At 42.9% G+C, this 20759-nt stretch overlaps 1 protein-coding gene across 2 annotated transcripts in view; it reads right to left on the bottom strand.

The window, feature by feature from the left end:
• The window catches only part of NPHP4 (nephrocystin 4), a 292086-nt gene that overhangs the window by 53047 nt on the left and 218280 nt on the right, over positions 1-20759 (bottom strand). For both annotated transcript variants that reach the window (XM_056544490.1, XM_056544489.1), the window contains one exon: positions 19864-20044. In XM_056544490.1, the coding sequence (XP_056400465.1) occupies positions 19864-20044 (181 nt within the window). The remainder of the gene's footprint in view (positions 1-19863; positions 20045-20759) is intronic.

The following is a 20759-nucleotide window of genomic DNA, read 5'->3' as shown; positions in this document are numbered from 1 at the left end:
GCGCCCCCTACAGTACAGAGAGGTATTACATGTTCTGTACTCTTTACCTGTATTACTGAAGTGTATGCACTGACTGGCTGTCTGGTAGCGCCCCCTACAGTACAGAGAGGTATTACATGTTCTGTACTCTTTACCTGTATTACTGAAGTGTATGCACTGACTGGCTGTCTGGTAGCGCCCCCTACAGTACAGGGAGGTATTACATGTTCTGTATTCTTTACCTTTATTACTGAAGTGTATGCACTGACTGGTGTCTGGTAGTGCCCTCTACAGTACAGGGAGATATTACATGTTCTTTACTCTTTACCTGTATTACTGAAGTGTATGCACTGACTGGCTGTCTGGTAGCGCCCCCTACAGTACAGGGAGGAACTACAAGTTCTGTACTACTCCTTACCTGTGCCAGGGTTAGCTGCTCCTTTGGACACCAAGGGCGGCTCCATTTGGGACACTGTGTGTACTGTATAGGACCCTGAAGAAGCTCCTACCCTCTACATAAACTATTGTTTCCCAACCAGGGTGTCTCCAGCTGTTGCAAAACTACAACTCCCAGCATGCCCGGACAGCCAACGGCTGTCCGGGCATGCTGGGAGTTGTAGTTTTGCAATAGCTGGAGGCACCCTGGTTGGGAAACACTGACATAGACAGTGATTACAGCTCCCAGCAGATCTTTCTTACTTTTATATATAAGGATTTGCTTTATCTATATTAATTATCTAGTTATTTTTCTTTGATCCTCACTTTTTCCTTTTTTTCGGATGGCATTTTGGGGCTTCAGAACCAAATACCAGGTTTCCATAGAGTTATGATCTCAACATACAATGGTCTCAACATACAATGGTCATCCTGGACCCAATTAATATTGTAACTTGAGGGACCGCTGTATTTTATTTCATTTTTTTTTTTTTGCACTTTAACAATTTGCAAGCAGTCATAGTTTTCACTTTAAGGCTAAACTAATATCGATTGATCTTTGCAGTAAGGACAGAAAGTTATTTTCTATGTAATTAAAGAACAACGAAAAAGTCACAATACGACAAAAATACATCGCCTGCGGCAAACGTCTCTGCAATACTTGGATGCACTTTTACAATTGTTTTTGGTAGGAAAAATACAATAATAAAAGAAAAAAGTTTGCATGTGTTTCCAGGTCCTCAAATATGCCTTTTTTTAAATTCTAGATGATAAACAATATTTTATATAAGCAATTAATAAAAGTGTTTAGCCAACAAATTGCTTTATCAATTGAAACAAAATGTGATTAGTTCTTTTAAAAATTTTTTGTAATTTAACCCCTTGGGGATGAAGCCCATATTGACCTTAAATGGGTACTCCGGTGGAAAACTTTATATTTTTTTTACATTTTTTTTTAAATCAACTGGTGCCAGAAAGTTAAACAGATTTGTAAATTACTTCTATTAAAAAATCTTAATCCTTCCAGTACTTATTAGCTGCTGAATACTACAGAGGAAATTATTTTCTTTTTGGCACACAGAGCTCTCTGCTGACATCACGAGCACAGTGCTCTCTGCTGGCATCTCTGTCCGCTTTAGGAACTGTCCAGAGTAGGAGAAAATCCCCATAGAAAACATATGCTGCTCTGGACAGTTCCTAAAATGGACAGAGGTGTCAGCAGAGAGCACTGTGCTCGTGATGTCAGCAGAGAGCACTGTGTTCCAAAAATAATAGAATTTCCTCTGTAGTATTCAGCAGCTAATAAGTACTGGAACGATTAAGATTTTTTAATAGAAGTAATTTACAAATCTGTTTAACTTTCAGGCACCAGTTGATTTAAAATAAATAAATAAATAAAGTTTTCCACCGGAGTACCCCTTTAACCCCTTAAGGACCGGAGGTTTTTCCGTTTTTGCATTTTCGTTTTTTGCTCCTTGCCTTTAAAAAATCATAACTCTTTCAAATTTACACCTAAAAATCCATATGATGGCTTATTTTTTGCGCCACCAATTCTACTTTGTAATGACGTCAGTCATGTTACCCAAAAATCTATGGTGAAGCGGGAAAAAAAATCATTGTGCGACAAAATTGAAAAAAAAACCGCTGTTTTGTAACTTTTGGGGGCTTCCGTTTCTACGTAGTACATTTTTCGGTAAAAATGACACCTGATATGTATTCTGTAGGTCCATACGATTAAAATGATCCCCTACTTATATAGGTTTGATTTTGTCGGACTTCTGGAAAAAATCATAACTACATGCAGGAAAATTAATACGTTTAAAATTGTCATCTTCTGACCCCTATAACTTTTTTATTTTTCCGTGTATGGGGCGGTATGAGGGCTCATTTTTTGCGCCGTGATCTGAAGTTTTTAACGGTACCATTTTTGCATTGATAGGACTTATTGATCACTTTTTATTCATTTTTTCTTGATATAAAAAGTGACCAAAAATGCACTATTTTGGACTTTGGAATTTTTTTGCGCGCACGCCATTGACCGAGCGGTTTAATTAATGATATATTTTTATAATTCGGACATTTCCGCACGCGGTGATATCACATATGTTTATTTTTATTTTTATTTACACTGTGTTTTTTTTTTTATTGGAAAAGGGGGGTGATTCAAACTTTTAATAGGGGAGGAGTTAAATGATCTTTATTCACTTTTTTTTTTCACTTTTTTTTTGCAGTGTTATAGGTCCCATAGGGACCTATAACACTGCACACACTGATCTTTTACATTGATCACTGGTTTCTCATAAGAAACCAGTGATCAACGATTCTGCCGCATGACTGCTCATGCCTGGATCTCAGGCACTGAGCAGTCATTCGGCGATCGGACAGCGAGGAGGCAGGTAGGGGCCCTCCCGCTGTCCTGTCAGCTGTTCGGGATGCCGCGATTTCACCGCGGCTATCCCGAACAGCCCACTGAGCTAGCCGGGATGCTTTCGGTTTCACTTTAGACGCGGCGTTCAACTTTGAACGCCGCGTCTAAAGGGTTAATAGCGCGCGGCACAGCGATCAATGCCGCGCGCTATTAGCCACGGGTCCCGGCCGTTGTTAGAGGCCGGGCCCGACCCGCTATGACGCGGGGCCACGCCGTGGCCCCGCGTTATAGATCGGGAGTGGACACATGACGTTCCAGTACGTCATGTGTCCTTAAGGGGTTAAGGACAAGGACAATTTTCGTCTTTGCACTTTCATTTTTCCTCCTCCCCTTCTAAAAATCATAACACTTTCAATTTTGCACCTACAGACCCATATAAGGGCTTGTTTTATTCCGTCACCAATTGTACTTTGTACTGACATCACTTATTTTATAACATAATCTGTGGCGAAACAAAAAAAAAACATTTGTGGGGTGAAATAAAAAAAAAAGGCGATTTTGTAACTTTTGGGAGCTTCCATTTCTACGCAATGCACTTTTGGGTAAAAATGACACCTTTTCTTTATTCTGGAGGTCCATACGGTTACAAGGATACCCAATTTATGTAGGTTTTATTTGAGCTCTATAAGAGACTGGTGTATAGAGGGTGGAATTTGACCACTAACTTATAGGCTACCCTCAGGTAACTCAATAAAACCCTTATTTACCATACACCCTGGTGGCGATAAAAGTGCAATCTTTATTGATAAAAATCTCAAATGCCAAATGTTCCTATTTAATATGAAAGAAACTTGACCAGCCGGTCTTTGCCAGTGTTCTCATCACAGAGGAGTGCTAGGTGCCTGCAGTGCAATCGCATTAATGATGGATAAGGAGCATTGCCATTTGTTTTTTAAAATTCAAACGGCCCCCCTCAACATGTTTCGCTACCGAAGTAGCTTTGTCAGGAGGCAAGTGGGCACTGAAAAAAAAAACGCTGTGATTGGGTTTTAACACCTCCCCTCATGATGTCATGGAGAACAGGAAGAAGAAATGCACCAATACATTCATGTTATCCTGGATAGACAAGAGTGTAAGCCAATGAAGGCTAGCCTATCATTAAACCTATCAAATGTTAGAGTTAAACTGCACCAATCAGAGTAGTAAAACTCAGATTGATAGTGCCATCAGCCAATGGGTGAATGACCAGCTGATCTGATTGATAGTCTAAAGTGCCGACACATTTCCTGTGACGTGCTGCGCACTGGATACTTGCGCGCACTGTCTGTTCCGTGCCGCTGTATGAATACCCACTGCGCACGCGTGATTCTTACCAACTTTCGGCTGCGCGTACACACAGTGCGCCGGGACTTAGGCTCACGCTAGAGATGCGCAAGTTCTTAGTGCTGAAATCTCTTGATCGGCACCTACATTGCTCAGTTCACTAGATTCAAGCTATAATGCTGTATGTGTGACTTATTGTATTGTAAACAGGTAAGTTCCTTGTAGAGTTAAAATTACTAGTAAACAGCACTCCAGGACTTGCAATATCATGTGCAATTTGAATCAAAATACGCATAGGGATATGGAACATAATCGTAATTTTGGCAGGTTCCTTTATATAAAAGGGGTAAACGTAAATCCTTCATTTAGACCTAAAGGGGACATGGATTTTAACCTATAGATCCATTTGGCCTCTTCACATAAGAGTCTCTTATCTAGGTTCCAATGTCTTGGACCCAGCTTGACCTTGGTCAAGCCATAGAATCTAAGAGTTGACCAGTCTCCACCATGCTGAGACAAGAAATGCCTTGCTAGGGGTGTTTCAGCTCTTGTACGGATTGTGCTTATGTGTTGGGAAATTCTCCTTCTAAACTGTTGTGAAGTTTTCCCCACATAAATTCTGGGGCAACCACATTGTGCAATATATACTATGCCAGTCATTTGACAGTTGATAAATTCTCTTATCTTATATTGGCGTCCATGAATCGGATGAATGAATTCCTTGGTTTTTGGGACCAACTGGTAAAAGGAGCAATTTCCACACGGAAATGATCCAATAGTTGTGGACCTAAGCCATGTACTGCTGGTAGTCTCCGAAAAATAGCTTTTAAACCAAGAGATCTCTGATGTTTCTTCCACGCCTGTAAGTGACAGATGGATACGGGGTAAGAACCTCTCTCAAGTCTATATCTGCCAAGAGGATGGGCCAGTATTTTCGTAAGACACTCATCACTTGACGATTATTTCTGTCAAAATTGCCTATGCACCTCACAGTTTTTTTTAGGGGACTCATCCTTTTTTTTAGTGCCCAACAGATCACTTCTGGGTGTGTCCCTGGCAAAAGCTTGATGAAGGGCTTTTTGGGTATCCTCTTGCTAAAAAGCGTTGGTACAACAATTTACTTTCTTCCATGAACGCCTCTTCTTATGAACAGTTTTGTTTGGCTCTCAAATACTGCACGACCGGGATTCCTCTCTTCAAAGTAGTAGGATGATGGCTTCCCCATTGTAAAGAACTGTTAGTTGAGGTTGGTTTTCTAAATATTCTAGTTTGAATGCTGCCACTCGGCTTCAAGGAAATTTGTAGGTCAAGGTGAAGTGCATTCCTATATTGTTGTGATTAAGTGCTGTGACAAATTCCTGAAATCGGGTAATAGTGCCATCCCAAAACAAAAGAACATCATCAATAAATCTGCCCCAAAACAAAATGTGATTTGTGTAAATTTGAAGGGTGTCAGAGAAGACGTGAGTATCCTCCCACCACCCAAGAAAAAGATTAGCGAAATTGGGTGCACATGTTGTGCCCATAGCGGTGCCCTTACATTGTAAATAAAAAAGGCCATCAAATAAAAAACTCAGCTCCAAGGAAATTTGTAGGTCAAGGTGAAGTGCATTCCTATATTGTTGTGATTAAGTGCTGTGACAAATTCCTGAAATCGGGTAATAGTGCCATCCCAAAACAAAAGAACATCATCAATAAATCTGCCCCAAAACAAAATGTGATTTGTGTAAATTTGAAGGGTGTCAGAGAAGACGTGAGTATCCTCCCACCACCCAAGAAAAAGATTAGCGAAATTGGGTGCACATGTAGTGCCCATAGCGGTGCCCTTACAATGTAAATAAAAAAGGCCATCAAATAAAAAATAATTGTGTGTCAGAAGAAAGATTAATAAAGATAGAACAAAATCATTGTGAGCAGTGTATTGTGTGCCTCCAGTAGACAAATCTGGTCTGGTCAAGTTTCTTTCATATTAAATAGGAACATTTGGCATTTTAATAATTTTTGTGCGAATTATCAATAAAGATTGCACTTTTATTGCCACCAGGGTGTATGGTAAATAAGGATTTTATTGGGTTACCTAAGGGTAGCCTATAAGTTAGTGGTTTTATTTTATTTTACTACTTTAAAAAGATTATAACTACATGCACCAAAATTAGTATGTTTAAAATTGTGATATTCTGACCCCTATAACTTTTTTATTTTTCCGCACATGGGGATGTATGAGGGCTAATTTTTTGTGCCGTAGTCTTTTATCAGTACCATTTTTGTTTTGATGGGCGTTTTGATCGCTTTTTATAAAAAATTTTATGGTATATGAAGTGACCAAAAATGCCCAATTCTGAGAATTTTTTCACGTGTACGGTATTTTTTTTTACGTGTACGCCATCGACCGTGCGGTTTAGCTAACCTTATATTTTAATAGTTCAGACATTTATGGAGGCGGCGGTACCTCATATCCTTATTTTTTATTTTAATAAAAAAATGGGAATAGGGGGGAGGGGATTCAAACTTTTATTAGGAAGGGGGTTGATAAACTTTTAAAAACTTTTTTTTTAACACTTTTTTAAATATTTTTTTTAGCCCCCATAGGGGGCTATACCATGCAATCTCTTGATTGCATATGCTGATCAATGCTATGCCATAGCATAGCATTGATCATTGTTATTGGTGCTCTGCTGCTCCAGCCTGCTGAGCAGGCAGGAAGCAGCAGATCACAGATCAGACAGCAAGGAGACAGGCGAGTACCCTCCTACTGTCCAGTAAGCTGATCGGTACAACACGAGTTTGTCGCGATAGTCCCGATCAGCTCCACTGAGCTGCCGGGACATATTACTTTTGGTTTTAGATGGCGCAATCAACTTTGATCTCGTTGTCTAAAGGGTTAATGCCAGACATTGGCCCGATCGGTGGTGCCGGCATTTACCCTGGGTCCTGGCTGCTGATAGCAGTCCGGACCCATCGGGTTTGACGTGCGCTCTGCTCGTGAGTGCGCTCCAAACCCCGGGAACGGGACCAGGGTGTACAGGTATGCCCTCCATCCTTAAGTACCGGGACACGAGGGCATACCTATATGCCCTCCGTCCTCAACAGGCTAAAGGTTTATCCAATATAAGGTAACTTTAGTAGTTAAGTGTCCTACAGAAATGGACATGCTTGCAAGGATCTGTGCTTGTGTTGGTGGTAAATGGCCGTTTCCTGTGTCCCCCATCACAATGTTGACTTGTTTTTAGGAACTGGCTACTTTCTGTTTCTGTGGCCTCCCTCAGACTACAATCCCCAGGATCCTTTGTTTCAATGTGGGAGGTGACTAATTTCCCTCCCACACATTGGTCACCCCACCCATTGCAGCACAGCCATGCTCCCTTTGATCACATGACTTGCCCGACATCACTTGACACACAAGCTGTGGATCTGTAGGATGATGAATGCACATGTGCGCAGGTAAAGTCATCGGGGGGTCGACTTCACACACAACAGAGGAAGCAGCCAAGCCCGCTTTCATTACCTGACTTGTGTAGTGTTTTGGGTCGCACTGCAAGCTGGGAAAGGTCTGAGACAACACTAATTTTATAGGCTGCAGAAAATGAACTTCCGGGGAATAGAAAAACAATGAAATTCAATACCAGTCACCAAACACAGGTAAGTGAAGTATATTAGTAACTAGACTAACTCTGCTGCCCCTGTCTTACATTTAAAGAACCAAAAATCCAGGAAGAATCAGCACAAGGGCCATTCCCTTAACCACGGGTAACTAAAAAAAAAAAAAAAAACCAGGGCGTACAGTGCTAATGAGTGCCAAATATTGACCCCTAATTCAGTGTTTTCCAAACAGCATTTTTTCCAGCTGTTGCAAAACTACAATTCCCAGCATGCCCGGACAGCCAACGGCTGTCCGGGCATGCTGGGAGTTGTAGTTTTGCAACAGCTGGAGACACACTGTCTGGAAAACACTGCCCTAAATAGTACTACGACCCAGACAAACCCACTCTCGATATGACAACAAAACCACTCTGACGCGTTTCACCCGAAAAGAGATACATGGCTTCATCAGGGGACATTATACCAAATAGACAATAAAGTATAGGATATCATATTATCCTAGAATATATTGTATGTGCTTATTGCTCAGCCCCATTCACTTCTAAAGGAGCAGAGCTGTAATACCACACTCAACAAAATAATTTCCATCTCATTCTAAATTGTGTTCTGCTTCTGCAGGGTCAGATGTCAGATGTTTGTTCTACCCAAAACTGAATTCACAATATTCCACTAAATAATGTGTACTTTTTAAGTGGGAAGGCGACATTACACAAGACAATATGTTAAGTCGGGTCTTACAGATGAGGACATGTATAATTTAATCTCTTTCCTCTTGTTTACTACACCTAAGTGTCCTCAGGATTTTAAGCATTTCTTGGCAAACCTTGTGAATGTTTTTGCAGGTTGAATGAGTATTCTGTTTGTATGATTTGCTGGTCCGCAGTTCTCGGCATCAACATAACTTGACAGGCTTTTTTCATGCCTAATTTTAAATTATTTAGAGACTGCACCAAATACAATAAAGCAGCCTGCAGAAGTGTTACGGAAAATTACATATTCATTTTAGCCGGCATAAAAAATAATGTGAAGATAAATCTCCTACTATTAAAACCACCATCTGCATCCGTGCACTCTCAGCCGTGAAATACGATCTGGTATTGGTGACCATAGCATGGATACGTCACACTGACTAACCCGAAGAATTAAAGGGGTACTCCGCCCCTAGACATCTTATCCCAGATCCAAAGGATAGGGGATAAGATGTCTAATGCGTCGGTGGGGACCCCCGCGATCTCAGCTGTGGCACCCCAGACATCCGGTGCAGGGAGCAAACTTTGCTCCGTGCCGGATGACTGGTGATGTGGGGCGGAGGCTCGTGATGTCACGTCCGTGCTCCGCTCGTGATGTTATGGCCACACACCCTCAATGTAAGTCTATGGAAGGAGGCGTGATGGCCGTCACGCCCCCTCCCATAGACTTGCATTGAAGGGGCGTGGTCATGACGTTCCGAGCGGGGCATGGCCGTGACATCACGAGCCTCCGGCACTGGACCCAACGCTCTTAATGAACGCCGGGTGCAGCAGGGAGATCGCAGGGGTCCCCAGCGGTGGGCCATTCGCGATCAGACATCTTATCCACTATGCTTTGGGTAGGGGATAAGATGTCTCGGTGCAGAGTACCCCTTTACCCTAATGTCCAGCCTATACAGGATCCAAGGCTTTGTTTAAAAATTGCTGGGACGTTTAGATCAATGGTAATAATAATAGGAAAGGAAGTAGCTAGTTGCTTTTAGTACACTCCATAAAGAGGAACTCCGCCCCTAGACACCTTATGTCCTATCCAAAGTATAAGATGTCAAATTGCAGGGGGGCCCGGCTGCTGGGACCACGCACGATTGGGACCACACACGATTACGAGGATGACACCGCTGTGTTCTAAACATGGAAGCTTGGAGTTTCCGTGTTCGAGACGTCACGCCCCCTCCATATATGTCTACGGGAGGGGAATGATGGTTAGTAACGCAACGCCTCCTCCCATAGACATGCATGGAGGGGGCGTGATGGCTGTGGTCGCCCGTCATCCGGCACAGAGCAGAGTTCACTCCGTGCACCAGATAACTGGGATGTCTGATTGCAGGGGGTCTGGCCACTAGGACCCCCCACGATCAGACATTTTATCCCCTATTCTTTGGATAGGGGATAAGAGGTCTAAGGGTGGAATAGCTTTGAAACTGCAACACCAAGGCGGACAAATGCAATGCAAATCGAAGATGTAGTAGCCTCCCAAATCATGGTGCAGAGCAAGATGGCAACGGAGGCCGGAACGCAGATCTATTCTCTTCAGTGATTCTTGCATTTATCTTGGATGCAATGAATCACATGGGTAACATAATGAAGAGTCCTTCACAGGGGGCGTCACACTGGTCATACTCCTGGGTTTATTGTACAGTAGTCTAACGGTCCGGTTCGAACCAGAAACGCGTTGTGAAGTGTGGTTCTATGAATTCCATACATGAAGATTATGAACAGAATAATTTGGATTGGGAGAAGCGCCAATATCAGATCATCTTTTTACATGTCTTATCTACAATCAGTGTAATACGGAGGGGTGCGGCCTAAGAAGGTGAATGCCCTATCAAGGTATACAGAATTATTAGACTTTTCTCAGGCAAAATGGGCCAAAAAAAAAGAGATTTAGCTGACTCTGAAAAGACAAAAACGTATAAAGTCTCTTTGAGGAATAGAGGGATGGAGATAACGATAACTGGGGCAAGACATATCTGAGGACCCGACCACCACTGAACAAGACATCAAACCGGGGCAAGACATATCTGAGGACCCGACCACCACTGAACAAGACATCAAACCGGGGCAAGACATATCTGAGGACCCGACCACCACTGAACAAGACGTCAAACCGGGGCAAGACATATCTGAGGACCCGACCACCACTGAACAAGACATCAAACCGTGGCAAGACATATCTGAGGACCCGACCACCACTAAACAAGACATCAAACCGTGGCAAGACTTATCTGAGGACCCGACCACCACTGAACAAGACATCAAATCGGGGCAAGACATATCTGAGGACCCGACCACCACTGAACAAGACATCAAACCGGGGCAAGACATATCTGAGGACCCGACCACCACTGAACAAGACGTCAAACCGGGGCAAGACATATCTGAGGACCCGACCACAACTGAACAAGACGTCAAACCGTGGCAAGACTTATCTGAGGACCCGACCACCACTGAACAAGACGTCAAACCGGGGCAAGACATATCTGAGGACCCGACCACAACTGAACAAGACATCAAACCGGGGCAAGACTTATCTGAGGACCCGACCACCACTGAACAAGACATCAAACCGGGCAAGACTTATCTTAGGACCCGACCACCACTGAAGAAGACATCAAACTGGGGCAAGATATATCTGAGGACCCGACCACCACTGAACATGACATCAAGACCACCACTGAACAAGACATCAAGACCACCACTGAACAAGACATCAAGACATATCTGAGGACCCGACCACCACTGAACAAGACATCAAACTGGAGCAAGACATATCTGAGGACCCGACCACCACTGAACAAGACATCAAACTGGGGCAAGACATATCTGAGGACCCGACCACCACTGAACAAGACATCAAACCGAAGCAAGACTTATCTGAGGACCCGACCACCACTGAACAAGACATCAAACTGGGGCAAGACATATCTGAGGACCCGACCACCACTGAACAAGACATCAAACCGGGGCAAGACTTATCTGAGGACCCGACCACCACTGAACAAGACATCAAACCGGGGCAAGACATATCTGAGGACCCGACCACCACTGAACAAGACGTCAAACCGGGGCAAGACATATCTGAGGACCCGACCACCACTGAACAAGACATCAAACCGGGGCAAGACATATCTGAGGACCCGACCACCACTGAACAAGACGTCAAACCGGGGCAAGACATATCTGAGGACCCGACCACAACTGAACAAGACATCAAACCGGGGCAAGACTTATCTGAGGACCCGACCACCACTGAACAAGACATCAAACCGGGCAAGACTTATCTTAGGACCCGACCACCACTGAAGAAGACATCAAACTGGGGCAAGATATATCTGAGGACCCGACCACCACTGAACATGACATCAAGACCACCACTGAACAAGACATCAAGACCACCACTGAACAAGACATCAAGACATATCTGAGGACCCGACCACCACTGAACAAGACATCAAACTGGAGCAAGACATATCTGAGGACCCGACCACCACTGAACAAGACATCAAACCGGGGCAAGACTTATCTGAGGACCCGACCACCACTGAACAAGACATTAAACCGGGGCAAGACATATCTGAGGACCCGACCACCACTGAACAAGACATCAAACTGGGGCAAGACATATCTGAGGACCCGACCACCACTGAACAAGACATCAAGACCACCACTGAACAAGACATCAAGACCACCACTATATGTAGTCAGTATACATTAAATGTAGTCAGTATACAGTATATTATATGTAGTCAGTATATACAGTATATTATATGTAGTCAGTATACGGTATATTATATGTAGTCGGTATACAGTATATTATATGTAGTCAGTATACAGTATATTATATTTAGTCAGTATACGGTATATTATATTTAGTCAGTATACGGTATATTATATGTAGTCAGTATACGGTATATTATATGTAGTCAGTATATACAGTATATTATATGTAGTCAGTATATACAGTATATTATAAGTAGTCAGTATACAGTATATTATATTTAGTCAGTATACAGTATATTATATTTAGTCAGTATACGGTATATTATATTTAGTCAGTATACGGTATATTATATGTAGTCAGTAAATCTTCTGTTCATTTCGATGACCTACATTCACGATACATTCCAGGGGATTAGCAGCTGTTCCTGAAGCTTTTCTGCACATGATTCCTCAGACAGTGAATATATATATACATTGCGCTCCCTATAGGGTGACTGCGGACCCCCAAGCCTTACACAGCCCCCATATGAACACATTCAGGACATTACATATTATACTTCATGGATCTAGGTGATCGGATTCGGCTGACATCTCACTGGTGACAGGTTTCGGATTTTGCGCATCGCTCCCCCCATAAGCTTATCTTTCCCCTGCAGGCAACGTATGAAGAAGTATGATAATGGCAATTTAACTTTTAATATAACTAATCTTTCTTATGAAGATTAGATGTCAGAATCATAAAGAGGCCGCATTGTTTAACCGTATATTGTAAAGTAAAATACGAGCGTTGGAAGTAATTCGATACAATATCAGGCCATGATTTCAGATCGTGGGGACGTATATACATATAGGAATAAGAATTCTATATTTCCAGCTCAGAAGGTCTTAAAGACACAGTAACCATGATACTGTGGGGGTGCGGCCTGGGCTCTAATGGCGTCAGCAAACTCTCAGTACATCCTGTGAAGAAACCTCCAGGGTATTAAAGGGGCACTCCACTGAAAAAAAAATGTTATTCAACTGGTGTCAGAAAGTTAATTTACTTCTATTTAAAAATCTTTATCCTTGTTTGTTTATTTTTATTGTTTGGTTTTGTACTGACCGTCCACACATTGCTTATTCTCACCTGACCTGTGCTTCACTCGGGGGGACGCCCTCGCTGGGAGGTGTTCCTGCCCCTCACTGTTACTGCATGTATGTAACCCACGCTTTATTGTTCATCTTAATATATAATGGTATTGCAATTTGTTAGTATCAACGCCAATGGTCTCAACAGCCGATGAGGAGATCTCACTGGTGGAGACAGGCAGTTGCCTTAAAGGGCGACATTGTGTGTATTCAAGAAACCCACCTACTCTCAGATGATGCCTTTAGGTTGTCTCACAGGTTATACCCGCAGATCTTCCACTCCCATTCACACAATAAAACGAAAGGTGTAGCAATTGCTATCAGGGATACTGTTGCCTTCTCACTTATGGTCAATACTCAAAAAAGTGTCCCTGAGAGTGTTCAGGGCAAAATTGGCAATAACAACCTCCCTCACTAGAACCCTCCCTATAAAATAATTGCTTTATTTGGTATTAAAATATATGACCCCAAAAGAAGAGTTAAAATCTGCAGTGGTAGGGGAATGTTTATGATCAGGTGTGAAGGGATTCACACACTAAAGGGTGTTCGGGGCAGCTGCGCATATATTCAATTCCACTCTGGTAATTCCAGTGTCCACTAGTGCTCAGCTGTCCCTCACTCCTTTATTACTAGAGATCCCCTGTACCACGCTAACTAAAACTTGGACCGTAGGCCTCCCCGGCGTTTCGGTGACGAATCACCTTTGTCAAGGGGTGAATGGAGCCCTTTCCCCTGAATTTCCTCTCACGAACGGAACACGCCAAGGGTGCCCTTTGTCTCCCTTAATATTTATTATAGCTATGGAACCCTTGTCTCAAGCTATAAGAGAAGATGCTAAAATTTCCGGTATATTGATTGGGGGGACATCCCATAAGATATCCCTCTACTCCGATGATGTGCTTCTCACTCTTTCCGACCCCGAGAATTCACTGGCAGCTGTCATGTCCTTAATAGAAAAATTTGGCGTAATTTCGTACTACCACTTAAACTCTACCAAGACACAAGCCCTAGCCATAAACATCCCTGCCTCTACCCTGTCTAATCTGCAAGTAAAGTATGCTTTCGATTGGCAACCCCAAGGAATAAAATATTTAGGTATTACTCTTGCCTGATCCCTCCCAGACCTCTATAACCTAAACTACTTACCATTCTTACCAATATCTGAACAGAAATGGATAGACTCACTAAACTAGAGGTATCCTCGACTGGTCGTATTGCGACTTTTAAGATGCTGCTCCTGCCCAAATTTTTGTACCTGATCAGAACGCTACCGATCCATCTACCAAACGATTTTTTTACTAAAGCTCATTCCCTCCTATCGAAATTCATATGGGCACAGGGAAGACCTCGGTTAGCCCAATCAATTCTTATCAAAGATAGAAGAGTGGGGGTCAAGCCCTTCCAGACTTGAAATATTATTACCTCTCCATGCTAGTTTCTTCCCTGTCCGGATGGTTCCTCCACGGGGGTTCCACTCCTTGGATTCAAATTGAACAGTATATGACTCGCCCCTTCACCCTGTCTGGTCTGCTGCTCACCCCGTTCTGGCAAGTTCCTATACCAACCACATTAAGTCCTATAGTCAAGGCTTCGTTGAAGGCCTGGAAGGAATTCCACACTTTGGCGAACCCTAACATTTCTCACCTGAAACACGCACTACCCTTTTCTTTCTTACAAGCTTTACTCCCCGATACAGACCTTAGGGCCTGGACCTTGAGAGGGGTTTCCACGGTTGGCGACTTGATGACAGATAGCGTTTTTCTACCATTCTCCCAACTGAGTGAACTCTACAGACTCCCTCAATCTGATTTTTTTAAATATCTTCAACTAAGACACTTGGTCACCTCCCTAACATGAACATCTCTGTGCATGGACCCGATAGCTTTCCTTCATGTATCAAAGGGGAAGAAGGGGCTGAAACCTCTGAATAACATATTGCTACATACAACTAGTTTTCACAAATTCCACACTATGCGGAGTTGGGAGGTGGATTTGAACATAACCTTCACGGAAGAGGAATGGTTGTCCGCCTACAAAATGTCCCTGCGTTATCTAAATTGCACTACACATATTGAGGCTGTTACCAAAACGGCCCTGCGTTGGTATTTTACCCCGGACTGACTAGCCCGTATTTATCCCACTACCTCTGGAGCGTGTTGGAGAGGATGCGGTAGTCGAGGCTCTCTTCTCCATATATTGTGGTCCTGTCCCCTGCTGGTGGGTTACTGGAGAGAATGTAAAGCTCTATTTCAAGAAATTATACCTGAGTATGATGGCTGCTCTCCACAACAAGTATTACTTCTTTTGGGTGTAGGACGCTTTCCCCATAAATATAGGGACCTCTTGTGTATTATGTGTACCACAGTAAAAACGGTTCTGACCAGAGAATGGAAGACTGCCAAAGTACCGACAATACAGGATGTTATAGCAGCCCTCAACCTCACGTGTTCCTACGAAAAAATCATCTCTCTGGGTAATTCTTCCTTCCATAAGTTTGAACTTAAGTGGCAACCATGGTTAAATTCCCCACACGCCCATCTATCTTAAACCATAGGCCCCCCTGGCCCTACCGGGAGGATCTGTCCCCTATGGCATTCCTACGTCATACCTACACCTCCCCACCGACCTCTACCGTTTCCCTTCCATACTAAACTCTTCTACTGACCTGTCTTTGTCCCTAAGTTATTGCCAACAATCGATGTTTTCTGATAATACTGTTGGCATCAGCTCAAACGTTGTCAATGCACAGTGCTTTTGAGAACCTACACAGGCTATGGACTCTGTCACGTATACTGATTGTAATCTACAGACGGAATGTACATGTTTGTTTACTTCAGGATGTTTTACCTGAATGTATATTTTTCAGTGTGTTTTCCGAGCATGCCCGTTCTTATTTGTATTGTACAAATTCTTTCCTTCGCTTACTGAATATGCCCGGCCTTGTTTGTTTGTTTCCAACATGAAAATTCAATAAAAATTATTCTTTAAAAAAAAAAAATAAAAAAATATATATATATATATATATATATATATTTATTTATCCTTCCAGTACTTATCACCTGCTGTATACTACAGAGGAAGTGTTTTTCTTTTTGAATTTCCTTTCTGTCGGACCACAGTGCTCTCTGCTGACACCTCTGTCTATGTCAGGAACTGACTTCTGAATCTTCTGTGGGTCAGACTGGTGATCGCATGACCCAGTAACAATAAGGAAACAAATTAATTAATCTGTGCTAGACTAAAACAGATGTCGCTGTCGGACCAGTGATGGTGAGTGTGTATGTTATGGGCTTAAAGGAATACTCTGGCAAAAAATAACTTATTCCCTATCCACAGGATAGGGGATAAGTAACATTGGGGTCCCCCCCCCCCCCGTGATCAATGTGATGGGACCTCGGGCGCTCTCAGTGAGGGGCACGTTTCATCTACTGGTAGACGGCACGCGCTCCATTAATTTCTATGGGTGCACCAATGATCCCGAGAGCTGTGCTCAGGTCTTTTTGGCACTCCCATAGGAATGAATGCCAGCTGCAGCACGTGCTGCTCACTGAGGGGGCATGTCTCCTCCCAGTGATAGCGGGGGGCCCCAGCGGTCAGACCCTCGGGATAAGTTATTGTTTCCAGAGATCTCCTTTGAAGGGGTACTCCAGTGAAAAAAATAAAATGTTTTCATATCAACTGGCTCCAGAAAGATAAAAAGATTTGTAAATTACTTCTATTAATCGAACCAGTACATATCAGCTTCTGAAGTTGAGTTATTCTTTTCTCTCTGACCACAGTGCTCTCTGCTGACAAATCTGTTTGTCTCAGGAACTGTCCAGAGCAGGAGAGGTTTGCTATAGGGATTTGCTGCTACTCTTAGTCTGGATAGTTCCTGAGACAGACACGTGTCAGCAGAGAGCACTGTGGTCAGACAGAAAAGAACAACTCAACTTCAGCAGCTGTTAAGAACTGGTAGGATTTATGTTTTTTAATACAAATAATTTACAAATCTGTTTAACTTTCTGGAGCCAGTTGATATAAAAAAAAAATCTTTTTCACCGGAGTGGCCCTTTAAAGACCCCACTGATGGCTTTGACCAGAGTCTAAGCTTGTTCCTAAACATCTTCAGACCATATTATCCTCAGACACTAGTGATCTGGAGACACACGATGATGACCTCGCACCAGACACCTGATGATATATCTCCTATACTTGTGATACTATATATTTTTGTTGAATACAATAAACCTACTGAGGACAAGACAGGAGAGAACTTAAAAGAGTACTCCGCCCCTAGACATCTTATGCCCCCCGCGATCTCGGCTTCGGCACCCCAGACATCCGGCACACGGAGCGAAGCCGGACGACTGGCGATGCGGAGGCTTGTGACGTCACACCAACGCCCCACTCATGACGTCACAGCCACGCCCCCTCAATGCAGGTCTATGGGAGGGGGCGTGACGTCATGAGCGGAGTGTGGCTGTGATGTCACAAGCCTCCGATGCTGCACCTGATGCTCTAAATGAACGCTGGATGAAGCTGGCAGATCGCGGTGGACCCCAACAGTGGGACCCCCGCGATCAGACATCTTATCCCCTATTCAAAGGAGCAGAGATGTCTTAGGCGCAGAGTGCCCCTTTAAGAGCAGTAAACATACAGTAAACACTTCATTTTCGGATTCTACATCCCCCTTCACTATGAACGTATGACCCAAACATCAACCTGTCAGAATAATGAATAGCCGTAAAGTGATTCCCATTAGCTTCGCAGCCACACAGACGGACGATCATATTTCGGATTCCATAAGAACAAACACTAATAAAGTTAATTGCTTAACAGCTCAATAAAATAAAAAGAAGCTCTAATAAAAGTAAAAACTCCACTTGTGGGAAGAGAAGAGTAATAAGAGCGTCGCCTCTACACGATGAGAACATGAAATCCAATTCTAAGCTCTGATGGAATCACAATTAAATTAGCTTTGTGCTTTTCTTTTTCTCTTAAAATGAATATACGGCTCATTATTAGGCAGCAAATTACTGAGCCCTGTGCTGGGGACTTATCTCTCCGCCATTAGTATATAGGGAAAGTATTAACGAAAACGAGATGCGGGAGAAACCCTGACCGCTCCACAGTGCTCAGCCGGCTCCATGTTTACAATTCCATTACTAAAATCATTTCCTACATTTTCCATGAATCCCCTAAAATGGCAGAAAAAGGGAATGGGGTCTTATCACTGCAGTATACAGATAGAGCTGGAGGAGAGGTGAATAAATACTATATGTACTGATCCTATAGAGATAGCAGCAGCAGTATACAGATAGAGCTGGAGGGGAGGTGTATAACTACTATATATCCTGATCCCATAGAGAGAGCAGCAGTATACAGACAGAGCTGGAGGAGAGGTGTATACCTACTATATATCCTGATCCCATAAACATAGCGGCAGTATACAGATGGAGCTGGAGGAGTCTGGGGTCTAGCAGGAGGGATCTGATAGGTAATGATGTCATTCTATAGCTCACAGGAAATCAGCTGACCCAAGACTGACCACTTCACCTTACACATACATTTTCTATTTGCCAGAATGGTGATCACATGACTCAGTGACAAGAATGAAACACATGGATCTATCTGAGCTACAAAAAACAACAGGCACTGTATGACTAATGCTGATGAGTGTAAATGATATGGGCAAAAAACAAAACAAAACTGAACTGAAGTGCTTCTTTAAGGACAGTCTTGATTGTTTTACACCCTTAGCAATAAGATGTATTTGGAGTTTAAATATTTTCACTGTCTGTAGTTAAAGGGGTTCTCCACCTTAAGGTAACTTTAGTACTTACCTGCCAGACAGTAATGGACATGCTTAGAAGGATCTGTGCTTGTCTTGGGGCTAAATGGCTATGTTGTGAGTCCACCATAACGCTACTGCTTTCTTTTTGTTTCTCACACTCCAACTACAAGTCCCAGGATCCCTTGTTTGGGAGTGTGAGGTTACTTATCTCCCTCCCACACATGAGTCACTCCACCCATTACAGCACAGCTAGGCTCCATTTTATGCATGCTGTGCTTAAAACTACAATTCCCTGTAGCCCTGTGGAGAATGATCTCCCTCTCACCCAGTGGTCTCTCCATTGAAGCACAGACAGGCTCCCTTTCAACACCTGACTAGTGATGTAAATGTCTCGGGCTGCACTGCAACCTGGAAAAAACCTGAGAAAACATTTATTTTGTATGCAGCTAAAAATGAACATAGGGGCGAAGACCACATAAGAATTGTGAGACCAACATCAAACACAGGTACAGACACTATATTATGAACTACAATAACTTTACAGCCCCTGTAGCATAGTCAAATTAAAAAAAATACCAGAATACCCCTTTAAAGCAATAATGGTTCCAATCCGGGAGAGTTAGAACAATTATCAAAATGGTGAGAAACTCAGAAACAAAATAAGTTACAAATCTGCAGAACTTTCAATTAAACAGAGATTGAGCTTTATGTATAGAAAATGTAACAGTAATGAAGATTAATCTGACTGATATAAATATTATTATTATTATTTTGTTATTTCTTACCCACGTTCCCCATGCGCAGGTGCAGGCGTCCTCGTATTACAGTGTGGACTCCGATGGGTTTGATGACTCCGTGTTTGGAGACGTCTCCGCTCATGGCCATGGTCTCCTGCTCGTACTCCGTAGTGATGACTTCCAGCTCGTGAGATACCTGCACCGCCGTGCGACCTTGACGCAGTAAATGCTACAATATAAAAACAGAGCAATATATCATGACAGGACGTGGCTCGTAACCACAGCGCATATTCTCTCGCCTTATTTACGAGGAAAGGCTTTTCTCCTTGAACTGAACTGTTCACATTGTATAAATCTGGATACACAAGTCAATAATGGGATCGAGTAATGTACAATATGGCGCAGTTACCTGAATGCACACAGGGGCCAAAAATAAAAGGTTAGAAGAGTCAGAGACCAGTAACGGGAACGACTGAAACACAATGATTGTATCCAATACAAAGGAGGAGATTATAAAACCTTGTGCAGGGAGCAGAAATCTCAATCCTAGTCTATTGTGTAAACTCTATGCAGATAGGAAGGAATGCTGGGAGATAATTCGGGATATAACTCAGGATCAGTACAGGATAAGTAATGTAATGTATGTACACAGTGACCTCACCAGCAGAATAGTGAGTACAGCTCTGGGGTATAATACAGGATATAACTCAGGATCAGTACAGGATAAGTAATGTAATGTATGTACACAGTGACCTCACCAGCAGAATAGTGAGTACAGCTCTGGGGTATAATACAGGATATAACTCAGGATCAGTACAGGATAAGTAATGTAATGTATGTACACAGTGACCTCACCAGCAGAATAGTGAGTACAGCTCTGGGGTATAATACTGGATATAACTCAGGATCAGTACAGGATCAGTAATGTATGTACACAGTGACCT

The sequence above is a fragment of the Hyla sarda genome, chromosome 10 (genome assembly GCF_029499605.1).
Source record: "Hyla sarda isolate aHylSar1 chromosome 10, aHylSar1.hap1, whole genome shotgun sequence".
Lineage (NCBI taxonomy): Eukaryota > Metazoa > Chordata > Amphibia > Anura > Hylidae > Hyla > Hyla sarda.
The sequence above is the reverse complement of the archived record's forward strand: the minus strand, read 5'-3'. Positions and strand labels throughout refer to the sequence as shown.